Source organism: Serinus canaria, chromosome 2 (assembly GCF_022539315.1).
Source record: "Serinus canaria isolate serCan28SL12 chromosome 2, serCan2020, whole genome shotgun sequence".
In the NCBI taxonomy this organism is placed as follows: domain Eukaryota; kingdom Metazoa; phylum Chordata; class Aves; order Passeriformes; family Fringillidae; genus Serinus; species Serinus canaria.
The window spans coordinates 63,931,844-63,948,516 of record NC_066315.1 but is presented as its reverse complement, the minus strand read 5'-3'; the positions used below and the strand labels follow the sequence as shown (position 1 = coordinate 63,948,516).

Sequence of the window (16,673 nt, the reverse complement as noted above, 5' to 3'; positions counted from 1 at the left end):
CATAAATATTTAGGTGAGTGGGAAATGAATTAAAGAATTTAATTTGAGATTTTTCAAAACACAAATGAAATTAAAAGCATAGGTTGAGCATGAACTGCTATTGACTACAACAATTATTATGTGGTGACACATCCACAGCAAACAAAAGATGACTAACCTATTTTTTGAGTTGGACTTTCTTACTCTAACAGCATTTTTATCTTTTAACTGCCCTTCTACATCCACCTGCACTTGCCAAGTGACTCTGTAACTCGGTGTTGTAAAGCACACAAGTGACTCATGACTTAAATATTTAATTTAAAACATTTTATATTTTCATAAACTGAATAATAACCTTATTTTCCTTTGTCTAGGGACATAAAGTGTCTTCATTACCATCGACAGAATCTCTTTCTTACCACTGAAAATGAAAACAGAATTTAATCATTTATAGCTGCTAGTGTCAGTCAGCCAAGTGGAAGACTGTGCCTATAATAAAATTGATTATTACATCATTAAACAGTAATACATAACTAGGCATTTATCCAAACCATGATAACCTAAACATTTAATTCTTTTAAACTATAATAACATCAGAAAAGGTAGCACACATACAAGATAAAAGGGAAGCAGTTTTGGAATTGGCTTGGGATTATCTGAGATAGCAGAGCCGAATGAATTAGTACCCTGCTAGCATACTGCATCTCTTGCTTTTATCTGTGACTATGAGTATCACTGTGCTTGCATTTTGTACTGATATCTTTATAGTGCTCAAGTGAATTACTCACTGCCATAAAGGGTCACAGGGGAAGGAAGCCAAACAGGCATTGTTAACGTATTTTATTGCAAAATATGAACTGTGTTGTGCCTGTGTTTCTTCATGAATGCTTTTGCTGTTAAAGCTGCACTAATATTCTGTGAACAATGTGCTGCTCTTGGAAAGTCAGTTCAGTCTGTCCTGTATGACTGACCTGTAAATGAATCAGAATTACAAATCAGAAGCACACCTCATTATGTGAATTTCTCAAAAAAAGGGGAAAATGCAAAACAATGAAATGTCAATTTCACACAGCGTGGAGGTCCATATTTGTATCGCATTATGACACAAGAATGTAACATACAGAGAATAACTGGTTTTCATGTGGGTTTCATTTGCTCTAAACTCAAAGAAGATGTACTTAAAAAAAAAAAAAAAAGAGACTTGTCTCATAATATCTTCACAGTGTATCAGATTCAGTGATTCCAGCTTGCTAATGCACCATCCCTTGTTCCTGTCATAATAGGAAATGAGTGATGCTCAGGAAAGGAGTTACAAGTTGGGTCATTTCAGCTTTTCTAAGATATCATCTCATGTTTTTTCAGAAGCATGAATATTTCCAGTTGGAGAGTAGGGCTGTGTATTAATGGAAAGGACAATTTACTTACACATTCACATAACCTTTTCATTATGAAGATCAGCAGATGTGGAAAAGCTTGGCCCCATTTCCTGGTCAAAACAGCATCACCCTGCTGTTTACATTCTACCTGAGAGAAGAATGCAAATGTTGGCACTATTAATGTTCACAACTTAATTCCTTGTTGAAGTCAGATGGAAAAATATAACACTCCGAGGTAAAAATTTATAAAGCTGTTTAGTATCGAAGGGGAATTCAGCCTTTCTTTTTAGCATGGAGGCACACCAGGCAAGTCTGTCTCCAAGCAGACAGACACTGTCCCTGTAATCATGAGCAGGCATCCCCCCATGAACATCAAGGAAAAGGCTTATGGGGCTGAAAATAGCAAGAGGAGCGGCTGAACTTGGAAATCTGAGTTCAAATGTGTCCTACTTCTGTGCTTTCTCATCCTGCTAAAGAAAGAGTGTTCTTCAGAGGTGGCATGGTTTTGTCTGCCAAGATATACAGAAACTGCAAGACAATTATGAAGGAAATAACCAACTGCTGTTGCTTGCTCCAAATGTAAAGGGGTTTTTATAAGATTATGCTAGTGATTTTTTTAGGATGATGTCTTCTGGATTCTAGTCATAACTTTGATTTGTTGTGTGATCTCATCTGTGCTTGCCCTAATTATTCTTCTATCAACCTGATAAGTTGCTGTGTTAAGACTGACATTTTTGCCTGAAAAAGGCTTGCAAGTTTTTAAATAGCATCAAACACATGCTTTGTGCTGTCACTGAGCATGGCACATTTGGGGCACTACACAGTAGCTAATAAACAGTTCCAAATAACATTATCTCGGGTTTGTTACTCTTTAATTAAGAACGGACAATGAGGTAGGTGACAATGAGACAAAGGTTCATCAGTTTAAGGACAGTGGGAAAATTAAATAGGACATCTTGAGCAGCCTAATCAAGAGTTGTGGTGTTTGGATGAGGTATAGTTATCATGATCCCTATATATGATTAGAGGCAAGGCAAAAATATGCAGATATCTGCAAAAAAATGCAAAACCAAGTAGAAATTAGGAATGGGTTTCAGTCTTTGCAATTTTTCTCTTTGTACCGAAGCCACAAATGTGCCCAGAAGCCAGTTCAAGGTCACAAGCTGCATATGGCAATTAAACTCTCTTTTCCTCACTCAACCAAGTATCCCTGGTTACAGGGGTGGCGGATACCCCATCACTGAAAACACTGATTGTCAGGTTGGATGGGGGACTGAGTTACCTGATCTAGTTGAAGGTGTCCCTGCTCTTTGTGGGAAAGTTGGGCTAGATGAGCTTTACAGGCCCCTTCCAACCCAAACTATTTTATGATTAATCTTTGCACCCCATTTCTACCTTCCTCCCCCACAGCCTGTGCCAAGAACAGCACCCAAGTAGCTGCCAGCACGTTTAGTCACAGAAACAAATTCCTATCTCCACCCTGCTGCCTAGGTTCAAAGGCAGGAGGCCAAACCAGCAGTTTCACTGGGACCACTGATGGAAGGGTGAAAGGATTGGATCGAACCAAAGCAACCCAGCAGACACAGCACTTGTACCTCCAAAGAATAATTTGTCACTTAATCGTTTTCTTTCAGGAGGCCTGCCTGCCCAAGGGGAGGGCAGCCCTGTGTACAAGCTGGCTCTTGATCTCAGTGAAGCTCAGAGGGCTTTGCTAGCACATTCATAAAGGATTGAGCAGCAACTAATTAATGACTTGAAATTTTATCAGTCATGGTTTGCAGGCTTGTTTTAAATATAGGAAGACAAGCTGTAAAGCTGGAATGGTGAATGGCTGTTTATTTTGTGACAGGACAAAATAGTCCCCCTGTCTCTACTGATGGTGATTTTCTGTCAGCCTTCTAGGTCTGCATTCCTGTACTTTTTAGAGGTATTGTCAGTGTCCTGCTTTAATGCAAAGTTGTAAAAATCACAGGACAATTTACCCCACCAATTTCTGAATTTCACCAGGATGATTGTCATCTGCCTCTACAGGCAGTGATTTGCAGCCACTATCATTGAGAGCTTGCTGTTGGGAACTGAAAGCAATGTTCCCCGAAGCATTTGAGGCCAGAAATCCTTGTTAAGCTGAACACTGTGAGCTATAGAGTGCAGGCAGATACACCCCTCTAACATCCTTTCTCAAAACACACAATAGAAAGTGCAGATTTGTGCTATCTGATCGGTTATTTTAGTGGTTTTCTCATCAGCAGATGGATGTGGTGCTGCTTTTATCAGCTTGGTTTTAAAATCAGTTCATGAAGAGTGCAGTCTCATCTTCCTCTCCATAGATGGAACTACACAACGTGTATTCACATAGCTGTGAAGCTGTTGGTGTAGGCTTTGGTGCTGCTAGCACTGTTCTAAATAGAGTAATTTGAACACAGACTGTGCAGCCAACCCCAGGTTATTTGGTATTCACAAACTGCAACAGCATATTAGGCATTAATTAACTTATTATATTAATTATTATGAATTAGAATTATATTAGGGTTGAGAACTATTTAAAGGCAACTAGAAATTAAAGCAGCAGGATGTGGATCTGGCTGTCATAGACTTGTTCTGCATGGCCTTGAGCAACATGGGTTGCCATTCATCTCTGATTTTCAAAAGACAAGGTGAGGGTAATGGTATCTACCTTCTGTGGGACACCAGTGAGATCCTGTTATAAATAGAAAAATTAACTGTAATTTCAAATCTTCCAGTACTAGTGTTAAAATTTCAAATCTTCACAGTATTAGTGTTAAAATCATAGACTCATGGAATGGTTTGGGTTGGAAGGGACCTTAAAGATCATCTAATTCCAACTCCCTGCCATGGGCAGGAACACCTTACACTAGAACAGGTTGCTCCATATCCCATCCCATCCAACCTAGCCTTGCATAGTGACAGGGATGGGGCATCCACAACTTCTCTGGGCAACCTGTGACCCGTGCCAGTGTCTCACCATCCTCACAGTAAAGAAAGAGAATATAAAAATCATTTGATAAAGCTAAGTAGTTCTGACCACTTCACCCATGAAAGGAGGAAAATCCTACCAAAATCTGCCTTAAAAACAGGTTAGAAGCTACAAGTCAAAAAAAAAAAAAAAAAAGAAGAAATTCACTAGAGAGTGATCTCACCAATTTCACTTCTGCCTTCACTTTGCCAGCTGCAAAATCGGAATAATCACAACAGCTCATTTTGAGGGAATTTGTTAATAAGACACTTCATATGTATGAAGCAGTGCAGACAGTTTGCCAAACATGGGTGGATAACTGGGAGCTTTGTCAATTGAGCAAGTGACTTAATCCTTTCTTCTTCACAGACGCCCTGGTCCCACAGTTGGCCTACACAGAATGCCAGGTATCAAGGTCTGAAAGCCAAAAGGGCAGGACATCTCCCAGAAAGCTGTTTATGCTGTCCATTGATCTGCATGCAAAAGGCATAGAAAAGCGAATGGAAAAAATTATCCATTTTAACAAGAAATCTTGTGCTGAAAGAGCACAGGTTATACCTGCATTTCCTCACACTGCAACACAGACAGACTCATTTCTTAACACACAAGTTTTGTAACCCCAACATCCTTCCATTCTGCCAATCAGTCCTCAACACCCAGCTGCATCCACAGCAGCAGAGGAAGCACCAAGGCCCACCCTCTGCCGCTAGGGCCTATTGGCACAGAATGCCCATTATTAATTTCATCATCACCAAAAAAGAGGGTGGTTTCAAGAGTTTGCTTAGTGAGAATCGTGTCTGCTGTGTGCTAACTTCCTAACAGTGCCACAGAAAGGATCTAGACAAATACAAGTTTATCTAAGCCAGAAATCACGATTGGGATGTTCCTAATAATTAACAGAATAGAGTCAATCATCTGAGCCCAGGAAAGTTCTGGTTTTTTCTGAATCTGCTTCTTATCCTGATTCTGATTACCTTATCTTACATTCTGATTACCTTCCTTCTTGAGCTGGAGAGCTTGTCACAACTAGTAATGGAAGGCATTTTTCATCGCAGGTACTTCCATAAGATGCATAGCTAGCACCACAGAAAAGGAGTGTTAAAATATAAAATCTAGCAATTTAGGGATACCATTGGGAAAGCAAAGAAGTCTGGCAAGCACCATTTCCATTTCCAACTATGTCTGCCTTCTCAAGGTCTGAAAAGTGGGTCTTGGCTTTTCCAGGTTTGGCTGCAACACCATGTAAAACTTACTTGCACAAGTGACAACACTGGTTGCATTCAGAGGCTGTTGTCATTGCCTGGATGGGATCTGATAATCTGCAAAAGCCTTTCGTCTGCAAGATGTGATTAACTGTGAAAGGCAGAGTTATTAAAACAGACTGAAGAAGGATGTGAAACATTTCTCTAGAATCTGTATACACACCACTTCCATGACTGGAGGAAGGGCCACTGCAGAAACACTTGCTTACATGTAAATCCTTTCATAGGGACATGCAGAACTTAAAATTGTTTTCCTCTATTAGCTTTTCTTTTGGACATGTTTATTATTCTATAATTACTCTACCAACTCTTTGATCTGATGAAAATTTCTGGCAGTCAGCAGAACTGGTTTCTATTTACATTCTGCTGTTAGAGTGATTTGGCATAAATTTCTGTAGACAATGACTCAGACCAGGGAATTGTTCTGCCTGAAAACTAACCTAATAACAACCTCACAATGTTTGTTTTCAGCTAAATCTATGACTGTGTTAACCAGGTGGCCACACACATTCTCCCCAGTGCCTGTACCCAGGGAAGGCAGGAACAAGCAGGAGTGGTGCCCTGGGCTTGGCAGCAGCCCTGCCTCATCCCTCAGGAACTGTTTGCGGAGCTGCAATGATTAATTTTAAAGCAAAGATGTGATGCACACCAAGATTTGTGGTGCTAAATGCAGTAGCTGGAGCACTCCCAAGGGGAAAATACATTAGAAAGGGCATTATGTGCAGGACACGAGTTGTAGCTTGGACTAGGCCAGTGCTGTGGGACAGGTGACAAGTCTGTTGACTCCAAGGGCAGCCTGCTGGGGATGCCTGGTGGAAATTTCCTCTTTCCATGTTGAATATGGCGACTGCAGCTGTGACCAGCACAAGCACATTGGCCCCAGCAGACTGAGCAGAGAGGTACCTTCTCCCAGCCTCCAACCCAGGAAAGGCTGCCCTAGCAAGAGCCTTGCTGTGTCACCCTATTGGAGCTGTGCTGAGGTAAAGACCTGTTGTGCAGGGAATCACCTGTGTCAGCTCTGAAACACAGGCTTTCCACCGGCCTCACAAAAGACCTCCACAGCTTTCCACTGCCCAAGAGGAATAAATAGCAAAAGCATTAAGTGCGTCTTCTCTTTGGCACAGCAGCGTGTTTCAATAACCCCTGCCCCTGCAAACTCTTCATTGCCAAAGAGAACAATGCAATGCATTTAACATTCTTCTGATTAATATTTATGGCTACAAGCCACCCATTGTTTTTACTGCATAGCTGGTAATCAATAGGGACTCCAGAAAAAAGCAGGACAAGCCAGGGTAAACTGTGGAAGCCTTGGTTCTTCAAAAACTAGGGAAAATGGCAAGAGGTCTTGCCCCTCACCTATATTTTTGCAGTTTGTTTTAAAGGCAAAGTTTCACTTGGGTTCATAAATCTGCACTTAAGTGTCTCAGTGTGCTGACACAGGTTTGGAAATGTTTATCTTAGCACTTGTGCAGCCTCATTAGTGTGGAATGTTTATACTCGCTCTTGCATTTTCACTTACCTGTACAGTTATATATTGTGCACTGGAATGCTGTACTAATAACCCCACTGTACCTCCAACACTGTTTCACAGAAATGGCTCCCCCAGGTGCTGTTTTCCAGAGATTTCTACGCTTTAGCTCTTTAAAGACAAGTAGGCCTTGTTTTACTCTGAAGTTGATGGGAAAGGATATACCGTGAAACTTGGCCCTATTCTAATTCAGGGCCTAATTGATTGGTTCGGGATGGTGATCTGGAAATCTGAGCAAGGTTATACATTTACTCATGAGGACAAGGACAACATTAAACTGTAATTCCTGAAGACCTGGGCACTGATGCTTCCTTGTCTTGTGCTTTTCTTGTCTTCAGACTACGAAAATGATGTGTATTAAAACTGATAAAGAGTATTTTATGTGCATATAAATATCAGTACATCTTTACAGTATGATAATTGCCGTGGTACTAACAGAATTTGCTAACGTGTTACATTTCTGTGATGAAACCACACTGTAAATTTTATAAAAAATATACCAACTCAGTAAATTTTTTTATATATGAGAAATATACAGTTTATAAGATTATGTGATCTGAGGGTAGTGTGCATTGTAAGTGATGATGATTTCCCATCCCTTCACAGATTTGTGCCTCGGATTTACATACTCTCATAGTTCTTGGGAATGGAGTGTGCACTGATATAAGTAAAATTCACCATCTTTCTGTGTGCTCTGCTCTAAAAGGCAGTGTAGGAAATGCTCTATCCTTTTTACACATCAATCACAGAGGTAGCAAATCTTCCCTCAGATCTCAGAATTTCTTCTCCTTCATACCCAAGTGAGGTTTTATTCAGCAACAGAGGGGATGGAATAAGAAGATCCTTACAAGACTTCAGGTACTCCCACATACAGGGGAGAAAAGGAGCACCAGACAAGCAGACAGCTCCTGGCAGATGAAAGCAAGGATGGAGGTAAGCATGGGGAAGTCACTGGAGGGAGCTGGGGACTGGGAAGGTAAAAACATTCCCCAGTGCCAATGGTCAGGTACGAAGAGGATCTCCAGGCTGTGCTGAAAAAGAAGGAGTGAAAGGATCCAGAAGAAAGAGAAAATTCAGGAGAAAGGATCTCCAGGCGGCAGGGGTGGGGGTGTCCCAATTTTGCAGTGACATTGGACTTGCATCTTTTGGCATCAAAAGCAGCTGTCCCCTCGAGACACATCCCCCCAAGAGGCACTAGTGCAGTCTTTGCCATACATAAAATCTTCAGTGAGTGTTAAATGAGTGTTAAACTTCATTCTTCCTCTCCCTCCATTGAAATCCCCACCTCCAAGCACAAAGCCCATGTGTTTTACTCTGCTATGCTGAACTTAACAGGCAGGCCAGAAGCCAGGCAGAGGTGATGGTTATTACACACACATATGCCCCCCAAAATACAAGTGTGGGGAAAGACTACAGACAGCTGGGATCACAACCTTTTACATCTTTATTTGCCATTTAAGATCCTTTTATTCCATCAATGCAAGTAAGGAGAACAGCAAGAAACCATGTTTTAAGCAGCACATACCAATTGGCTGAGAATAAACTAACTACATTCCCCAAGCAATGTAAAAGTAACAATGCACATCATCTTCTAAAAGAAGAAACAAACAGATGTTGCAGCGGAGAGGCACAGCAGGCAGCTTCCGTACAAAGTAGTTTGGCTGTTTAAAATGCTAGAACCAGTCCTTGCCCATTTCTCCAACCCCACCCCCGAAAGTCCTAGTATAATTTAACCACTTTTTTTTCTTTTGCTATCTACATAATATATAAAATATAAACTCTGTTTACTTATAACACTTACTTTTCTTGATAAATAGCTCTTTAAAATATCTACTGTACATATGTCCATGCGTTGACATTATATATATAGCATTTATATATATGTATGTATGTCTGAAAAACAATAAATATATACTTAATATTGACACAGCAACAAACTGAACATTTTCTCATTTTCAAAATCAAATAAAAGCAAACCAGTGGGAGAGGAACAGTGAGTGCTGCTCGTGAAGCACAGCACAGCAGGGAGCTTTGATTCCTGCCCTGGCTGGGCACTCGGGATGCCCCGTACTCGAGCAGTCGTGGTGGTCACCTATCCTGTAATGGACTGTATAAAAGTCACTGCGAGTTGTAGTCAGCCCCCCTGTATGCCATGTGTAACACAGACTGAGCAGGAGCTCAGGGGGTAACGAGGGAGGCTCGCCTCCAGGTTTGCAATGGAATGAGAAACAGAGGGGGCAGGGAAGTGAGTCCAATGGCTGATATAAAAAAAGGAAAACAAATAATGGACAGCACATGGCTGGAAGGTCATAAATAACCAAGGTAAACAAGTCAATAGAGTTAAGTGCTTTTAAAGACAATGGCTGGCATTGCTGCAAAAAGTGTCTTGATGATCTGTTGCCAGCTCCATGGAATGAATCAGTTTTCCCACTGCCACAAGAAGACACAAAGGAAATTCAGAAGGCCAAATTCAGATATTAAAAATGGGGTCACTCTAAGATACTGTGAGGGTCCAGGTTCAGAGCTGAACCTGCCCAAGGGCAGCTGAATTCACTGAACATCCTTAAACCAAACGGATGAGATTTTTAAAGTATGGATTAAAAAAAAAAACAAAAACAACCCCCCCAGCCCCAAACAATTTATTTCACACATGCCAAAACATAATAAAAGATTTTAAAAACCTTTCATTTCAAAAAAACATTCTTTAAATTGGAACTTAAGCCCAAAATTTAAAAAAATGTAAATAAATACCCTTATACAAACATGTGTTCAGTTTTGGATTGACCATAGCCATTCTGTTTATTCATTTTATTCAAAAAGCTGAATAAAAGCTATTTCAGTCTGACCTGTGCTGATACCCTTCTTTCCCCAACCCCAAGGCCTCGATCTGGCAGCTTCAAAAAAGACATTACTTGTTGACTGTGGCTTCATACACTCATTAAGTCATGAGGTTTTGACATCAGTTCATGAATGCAGCATTTTGTGTAGTCCTATTTACTTTAAAATTTCTTCTTTTCATGAGCAAATGGAAGTGGGTAGTTAAGAGGAAATTATTTTTGTTGGACAGACTTCACCCAGTGGCTCAAAAAAGAGGAAATTTTAAAGCAGATAAGACTGCCAAATATTATTCAGTCACACTTCATCTCTTTACAAACTTTGCTCCCCACAAAGAACAACTTCAACAACAACAAAAAGAAACTGCTGTCCTGAATAATCCTGCCATTTCACAATTAGCTCCAGATCCCCAGAGATCACTGCAGAGGTCAGAAGCCCAGTGCTGTGTTTCATACATACTAAGGGTACATCACTGGGCCACTGGAACACCAAACCAGTGTGGAGTATCTGCACAAAGCCACAACTCTGGCTTGTAAACACAGAACTTATCAGTGAATAGACTTCATAATGAGTGATATTTTATGCTGAAAAACATAAAGTCAAATACAAAAATTCCCAGCAACAAGAAGTTCTGTCATCACTCCTTTCTGATTCTCTGCAAAAACAACATCAAGATAGTATGTTTACCTTTACCTAAATAAAATATGCCTTTTCTTGGCAGAACAGTGAGTAATTTTAAATTGTCTGAGTCTATTCCACATTTGTATGGACACAAAACTAAAGAAGAAATTGAACTGTCATTGTGCTGTGCGCACATGCAGCAGAAAAGCCTCCTTTTTTTCAATGGCTGAACTTCCAGGACAGCTGTTCATTTGTACAGTCACAATTTTTTGACAGTTGTGGAAAAGAAGGGAACACTTAGTACAAAGTGGATAGTGCCTCTGATTGCCCAAGCCTGGCTGGGCAGGGATTCCAATCAAATCTGGCTGCTTTGCTTCAGCCAAAGCAAAGGATGAACTCCAGAGCAGCCCTTCCTGAGCCGAAACTCATCAAGGCATGGCCCAATTCTCTGTGTTGGCTGCATGGGTAAGGTCCCCTCATCTCTACTGGGTATTTTCCCACTGCACAGCTGAAGTACTACAGATTTACCACATGCATGGTACTCGATGTAGGAAAGCCCAAGCTCCCGCAGAGTTCTTACACTTCCATGTAGGACTCCACTGAGATCAGCACTGAGGATGTGCCTATCCAGCAGGAGTATGGGACAGATTCTGCTTCCCCAAGGGCAAGGTCCCTTCTTGGGCTCCCACACACAGAGGTGAAGCAAGGCTGCTGCTGTCACCCTCAGGAAGTGCAGCCCTCACCCTCCACACCACCAGCATATCCTCCCTGCAGGGCAGGCACAGAAGTACCAGCCTGCAGACACCTTCCTGCTGTTCCCTGCTGCAATCACCACCTTCCCTTTGGGCACATTTAAGGAGTTCAGTTGTGCCCTGCTGTCACGCAGTGCAGGGTTGCCCTACCCCTGGTGTGAATCCTAATGCAATTCCAATGGGAAATAAGATACCCTCTCCCAGCTGACTGTCCCAGCACCAGAACAGAGCCCTGCAGAGCATCAAAGCTCACCCTTTGGCTCTTTCTGTCTTTGGCAACAGACCATAATGATCAATATCTTATGTGCAGGGGCTGGATGGCAAAGGAAAGAGCCTCTCTAATAGCAGCCCTGGGAAAGAGGAATGAAATTTCTTATCTAGTGTATGAACAAGTTAGTTTGGGGGCTACTGTAAATTCCAGCAGTAGCTGCAGTTTGGCTCCTAGGCCTGCACCAACTTAGCAGCATTCATCTCAAACCTTGTGGCACAGCATTAGAAGTGCAATTCCAAATACATGTTTCCAGGGATGGTACCGCTTCTGAGTTCAATCAAGTACATCTCTGCTATGTGCTGCCCAAATTCCTAAACCCAACTTGAACTCCAGAGGCTACTTAGGGCAAATTCAATGTACTTTCAACTGCACCAAAGGAGCAGAGGGCTGGATGCTGCCAAGAAAAGATCCCAGACTACAAATAAACTATTTGTCAGAATAACAATACACAGTCAATAAATACACCAATTCTTTCCTCCTCCAAGCCAGGTGGAAGTTTAGTATGTTTACACTTGACACTGCAGCACCTTCACCTCCTAGAGAATGGAAAAACTGCCACACAATCCTGAATGTATGCAGCTCCTGCTGCCATCCCAGTTAGGTAACATAAATGTAGCATCATCTCTGCTACCATTAGAAGAGGAGGTCCCACTCTGTCCCTGCTCTCTCTGGGCCAGCACAAAGAGCTGGCGTAGAGATTCGACCCGTTTGCAAGCCAGTACAGACAGCAGCATCCAATGTCTGTGTAACCAAAGCATTGGATTTTCTTTCTGCTGCATCAGTAGGTCTGCACAGAGGACAGATGATGCCTGTCACCTAAACTTTTGTGTCTGAGGCAGAAAGTTTGAGCTCAGTAGTACTACCCTTACTCACTGTGTCTTGCCTGTTCACTGCAGGGACAGGGGAAAGGCATCTAACTGGTATCACAAAACCCAGAAAGACAGGGAAAAGATGAAAATACAGAGAGGAAACAAGGCCAACATTTGTGAACCATAAAGAAGGACCATAAAGACATGAACAGCAACTCCAGCACAATCCCCAAACCACTGAGAAGCAAGAGTCACAAACATTTTGGTCCATGTTTGGTTCCACTTTTGGATGATGTTTAACTAGACATGGTTAATTATCCACCAGGCTTGCATTCATGACTTGAACTAGCCACTCTTTTCAGTAAATGGGTTTTGCTTCACTGTATGAAAACTCTCTTGATATCCTTGGGGGCAGTTCTATTTTTCAGGAGACGGGTGATTTCTTGATCAAATCCTCTCTTCCGTGTTACTTACTTTTCAGGGCAGGAACTGGATAGCACAGTATATACCATGACAGTTGCAGTGGGAGATTCCTATTGGCACAGATACTACCTCTGGAATTCTCAGAGAAACACATTTTAAAGAAAAACAACCAATCTTGTCAAGGGCTGCTTCCAAGAAGGAATGATGAAGCCTTGCCCGAGGTTTTAGCCGAAACAGCCCCAGAGAGAGTTGCTAGAACTGGCAGAACAACATGGATAGAAACAATTCTCCCCTTGGGTGCGGTTTTGCAGTATTGCATTATTCCTCCATCAGTCACACTACCACACTTTGGGGACTACTTAACGAAAGGTCATATATATGCTCTTGAAATATTAAGCAAACATGAATAATTTTGGGCTGGGAGTCAAGTTTCCTAACTTCAGCCACACCAAAATTTAGAAGCCAAAATTCTCTGCAAAGGAGGAAGACAGGCATTTCCAGTGGGCACCTCTTTCTATATTAATCCTAGGGTGAACTGAGTCAGCCTTTGGAGAGCTCTCTCTGTATCGACTGCAGTGCTCTTGCTGATCAGAAGACATCCAACTCTGAGCTGACTAAAGCCAGATAAGATGAACAACACTACTGATGCCCTCCTGTTCAAAAACATATTTTCTCTTTATATTTGCTGCTCACCCCAGTGTCCTCTTATTTCCCCTAGTCAAAATTTACAAAAAACCCTGAAAAGGTTTTTCTCAAGTTTAATATGATTTAGTGCTATATGCTTGTGTTCTACTTTTTTACTATCTGAAGACCTAGCGCTGTAAACACATCAGCACTGGAGCAGCTTTACACAGAAAAATAGTATCCCTATTTACTGGGATAAATCATGTGCCTTTCACTATATTCTTTCAAGAAGATATTCTCAAAAGAATAATTATTTCAAGACTGCAATCTAAAATATTAAAAAGAAGAACAGGACAAACATAGCAAAAGAGTTTGTCCACCCCTGCACTGGTGACAGGGAATGATTAACACAGTACCAGTAGCTGGCCACTTTAAGGAGGTGAGAAGGCTGGGGGTCCTATGTAATTTTTTTTTCCTTGTAAATAGATGGAAAATTTTCTCATCCCTTTTGTTTTTCACTCACACTTACCACTTGGTGGAGGTGAGCACTTCTGGGTTGTGGGATGTGAAATTACTTGTTGGTGTGCATCTTTCTGGTGTGCATCTTTCAAATGTGAGTTCACAGTGGTTTGAAAGAACACCACTCATCTAAACATCATATGACTTTGGGTTATATTCCTATTGTTTCCCACCTAAAACCAAAATGCATGATGAATTCACTCAAAAGTCAGTCCCAAACACAGGAAATTTTGTGCAAATCTTTGTAGGACTAGCCTGAGTTTGGCTATATAATAAACCCCATTATCGTTATTGGGTCGTGCCACCTGCCATCCATGAGGGTTTTCCATCACCCATTTTAATCGGAAAACCCATAACACTGATACTTACAAGGAGCTCACAGAAGAGCTTCCCTCCCCAAATACCCAGGCATATGCACTGTGGTCGAGGACTACTTTGTTTTAAAAGCCAGAAATTTTCCTATTTAATTGTGCTTTAAAAAAAACCCCAACAAAACAAAAAACCAAAACTAAACAAAACAAAAACAACTACTAAACCAACACAGAGAAGCTCATAACAGGCTGTATGAAAAGTGAACTGCCAAGATTTTCTGAATCCTGCAACACTTTCACATCAAGTCCTGTTATTCTGTGTGTTGGTTGGAGGTGTAGTAATACAACACGGTGGTGTCAGCTGTCATGGTAGGAAACATTCATGTCAGACACTACAGAAAATTTAACGACATGACAGTACCTTCACAGCCCTCTGGGAGGTAAGGAAAATCTAAAAGGATCTTCCCAACCTTTCACAGTAAACACAATTGGATAATCTAAAGCACCTGCAAGCAGGGGATGAGTCCATGATACATCTTTGCAATCAGCCAGCTAATACTGTTATTAAAACAGTTAAGTTTATCAGCTCTTACGTCTCCTGTCTGTTCTGGGCATTTTGAAGGACCACATCAGTTTGACATTTAGATGCCAACAGATTTAACTAATCCAGACACTGTATTTCCTTCTCCTGTAATCCTCAGCTAAGACACCCAAGCCCTTCACAGGGGCTGAATTACCATCTCCTTCAAGAGCTGTCTGGTTCCTATTAATTCCTCAGCTCAGAGGAGCTAGCAGTACAGAGACATCCTGCTCTTCCGCATGGCTTCGCTGATCAAGTATGCCGGGCTCAGTTCTGGCTCCTCAGTCATGATTGAAATGTTCTGCCACTCCCCCAGCTGGTTGGACTTTTTAATGGTGTCCACCACACACAGGGCGTACAGACAGTCATCAAAGGTGGCGGCCATCGTAAGGGGCCTCCCATCCCAGGTCCTCCTGTCATCCTGGTCCTCAAAGGCCTGCCGGACAGCCTGGACCATCTTAATGGTGCCCCGCAGGTAGGGGGATGGGATGTCACTGAAGGCCTTCTCCGGAAGCAAGGAGTTGCTGACTGGCGTGGAGTCCTTCAGCAGGAGCTCTCGCTGAGGAGAGCTGTTGCTCTGTCCGTAGAGGTCAGTGCCTATCACGGTGAGCCGTCCTGCCGAGCCCACCACGATGATGTCCTGTTTGAACTCCCCCGGGATGTTGAAGTTGAGCGTCACCGTGCAGCACACGCCCCCTTCCAGGACCATCTGAAAGGTGCAGAAGTCATCACTGGTGATCTGCCGGATGCCCTTGATGTGGTCCGTCTGCTTCACAAAGGTCTTGAGCAAGCCATGCACCTTCACGGCCTTCTGGCTGGTGAGGAAGGTCAGCAGGTCGATGATGTAGGTGCCCACCGAGTGCAAGCCCCCGCCTCCCATCAGGTCATCACAGCTCCAGTTGTACTTCTTGCCCAGGAGGCTCCCGCTGTGCACCTGCACCTCGCACACCAGCAGCTCCCCCACGTAACCCTCCTGGATCAGCTGCTTCATCTTCACGAAAGCAGGCAGGAAGCGCAGAACGTTCCCCATGATGCTCATGAGCTTTGGGTAATAATGAGCCGCAGTCATCATCCTAAAGGCATCCAGGGGAGTCGCCGTTCGGTCACAGATGACGTTCTTCCCAATGCCTGAAACGGTGAAAAAAAAAATCATCAACAAAGTTTTATCAATAGAGTAAGCTGAAAGCCTCAAGGCTATTCTTAGAGTAAGCCAAGGAGAAAGACCTTAAAAAAATAACACCATATTGAAATGTTTTCAAGGCATAAAGACTCACTACTGGCATGCTTCCAAAATACATGTAAGAATTTTTTAAGCACCACAGAGAAAATGTGATCCTTTTTATTTTCAAAAAGCATTCCTGTCTAAAAAGAGCTAAAGGTGAGAGCCTGAACAGAAAAAATAAGCTCCCTTCTGGGAGCAGGGATGAAACCAATCACCCACCTCAGCCATCTCATAGACATCTCTTCTGTGACAACCTGCCCATGAGCAGGGGTTTCTGTGAGCTGAATCTGAGGTTCAGACTCAAATCCCTGAAGGGTATGAATGACACAAGTGCATGTATTCAGTAACTTAACAAAGGTACACTGAAAAGCCTGGCTTTGTCTTCTCAGTACTCTTGTCTCTCCCTCTTTCCTGCTCAGACTGTTTTAAGAGGCTCTGAGGAGAGAAGTACTGGGCTTGATGCTCAATTTAAAATGAAGAAATTGCTTCTCACCTATAAAATACCCCACTATTCTGACAATGGCACTCAAGTGTTTTTTGAAGCAGATCTGCTGAAATGTCAGCAGTGCATCCATGGTGCCAAGGGA

The 16,673-nt window shown here is 42.3% G+C and overlaps 1 protein-coding gene across 5 annotated transcripts in view; it reads right to left on the bottom strand.

Moving 5' to 3' along the window:
• Positions 1 to 8,545: 8,545 nt before the first annotated feature.
• The window catches only part of GFOD1 (glucose-fructose oxidoreductase domain containing 1), a 78,000-nt gene continuing 69,872 nt past the window's right edge, over positions 8,546 to 16,673 (bottom strand). For all 5 annotated transcript variants that reach the window (XM_018921156.3, XM_030232349.2, XM_050970749.1 and 2 more), the window contains one exon: positions 8,546 to 15,992. In XM_018921156.3, coding sequence (XP_018776701.1) covers positions 15,073 to 15,936 — 864 coding nt within the window. In that variant the 5' untranslated portion in view covers positions 15,937 to 15,992 and the 3' untranslated portion in view covers positions 8,546 to 15,072. The remainder of the gene's footprint in view (positions 15,993 to 16,673) is intronic.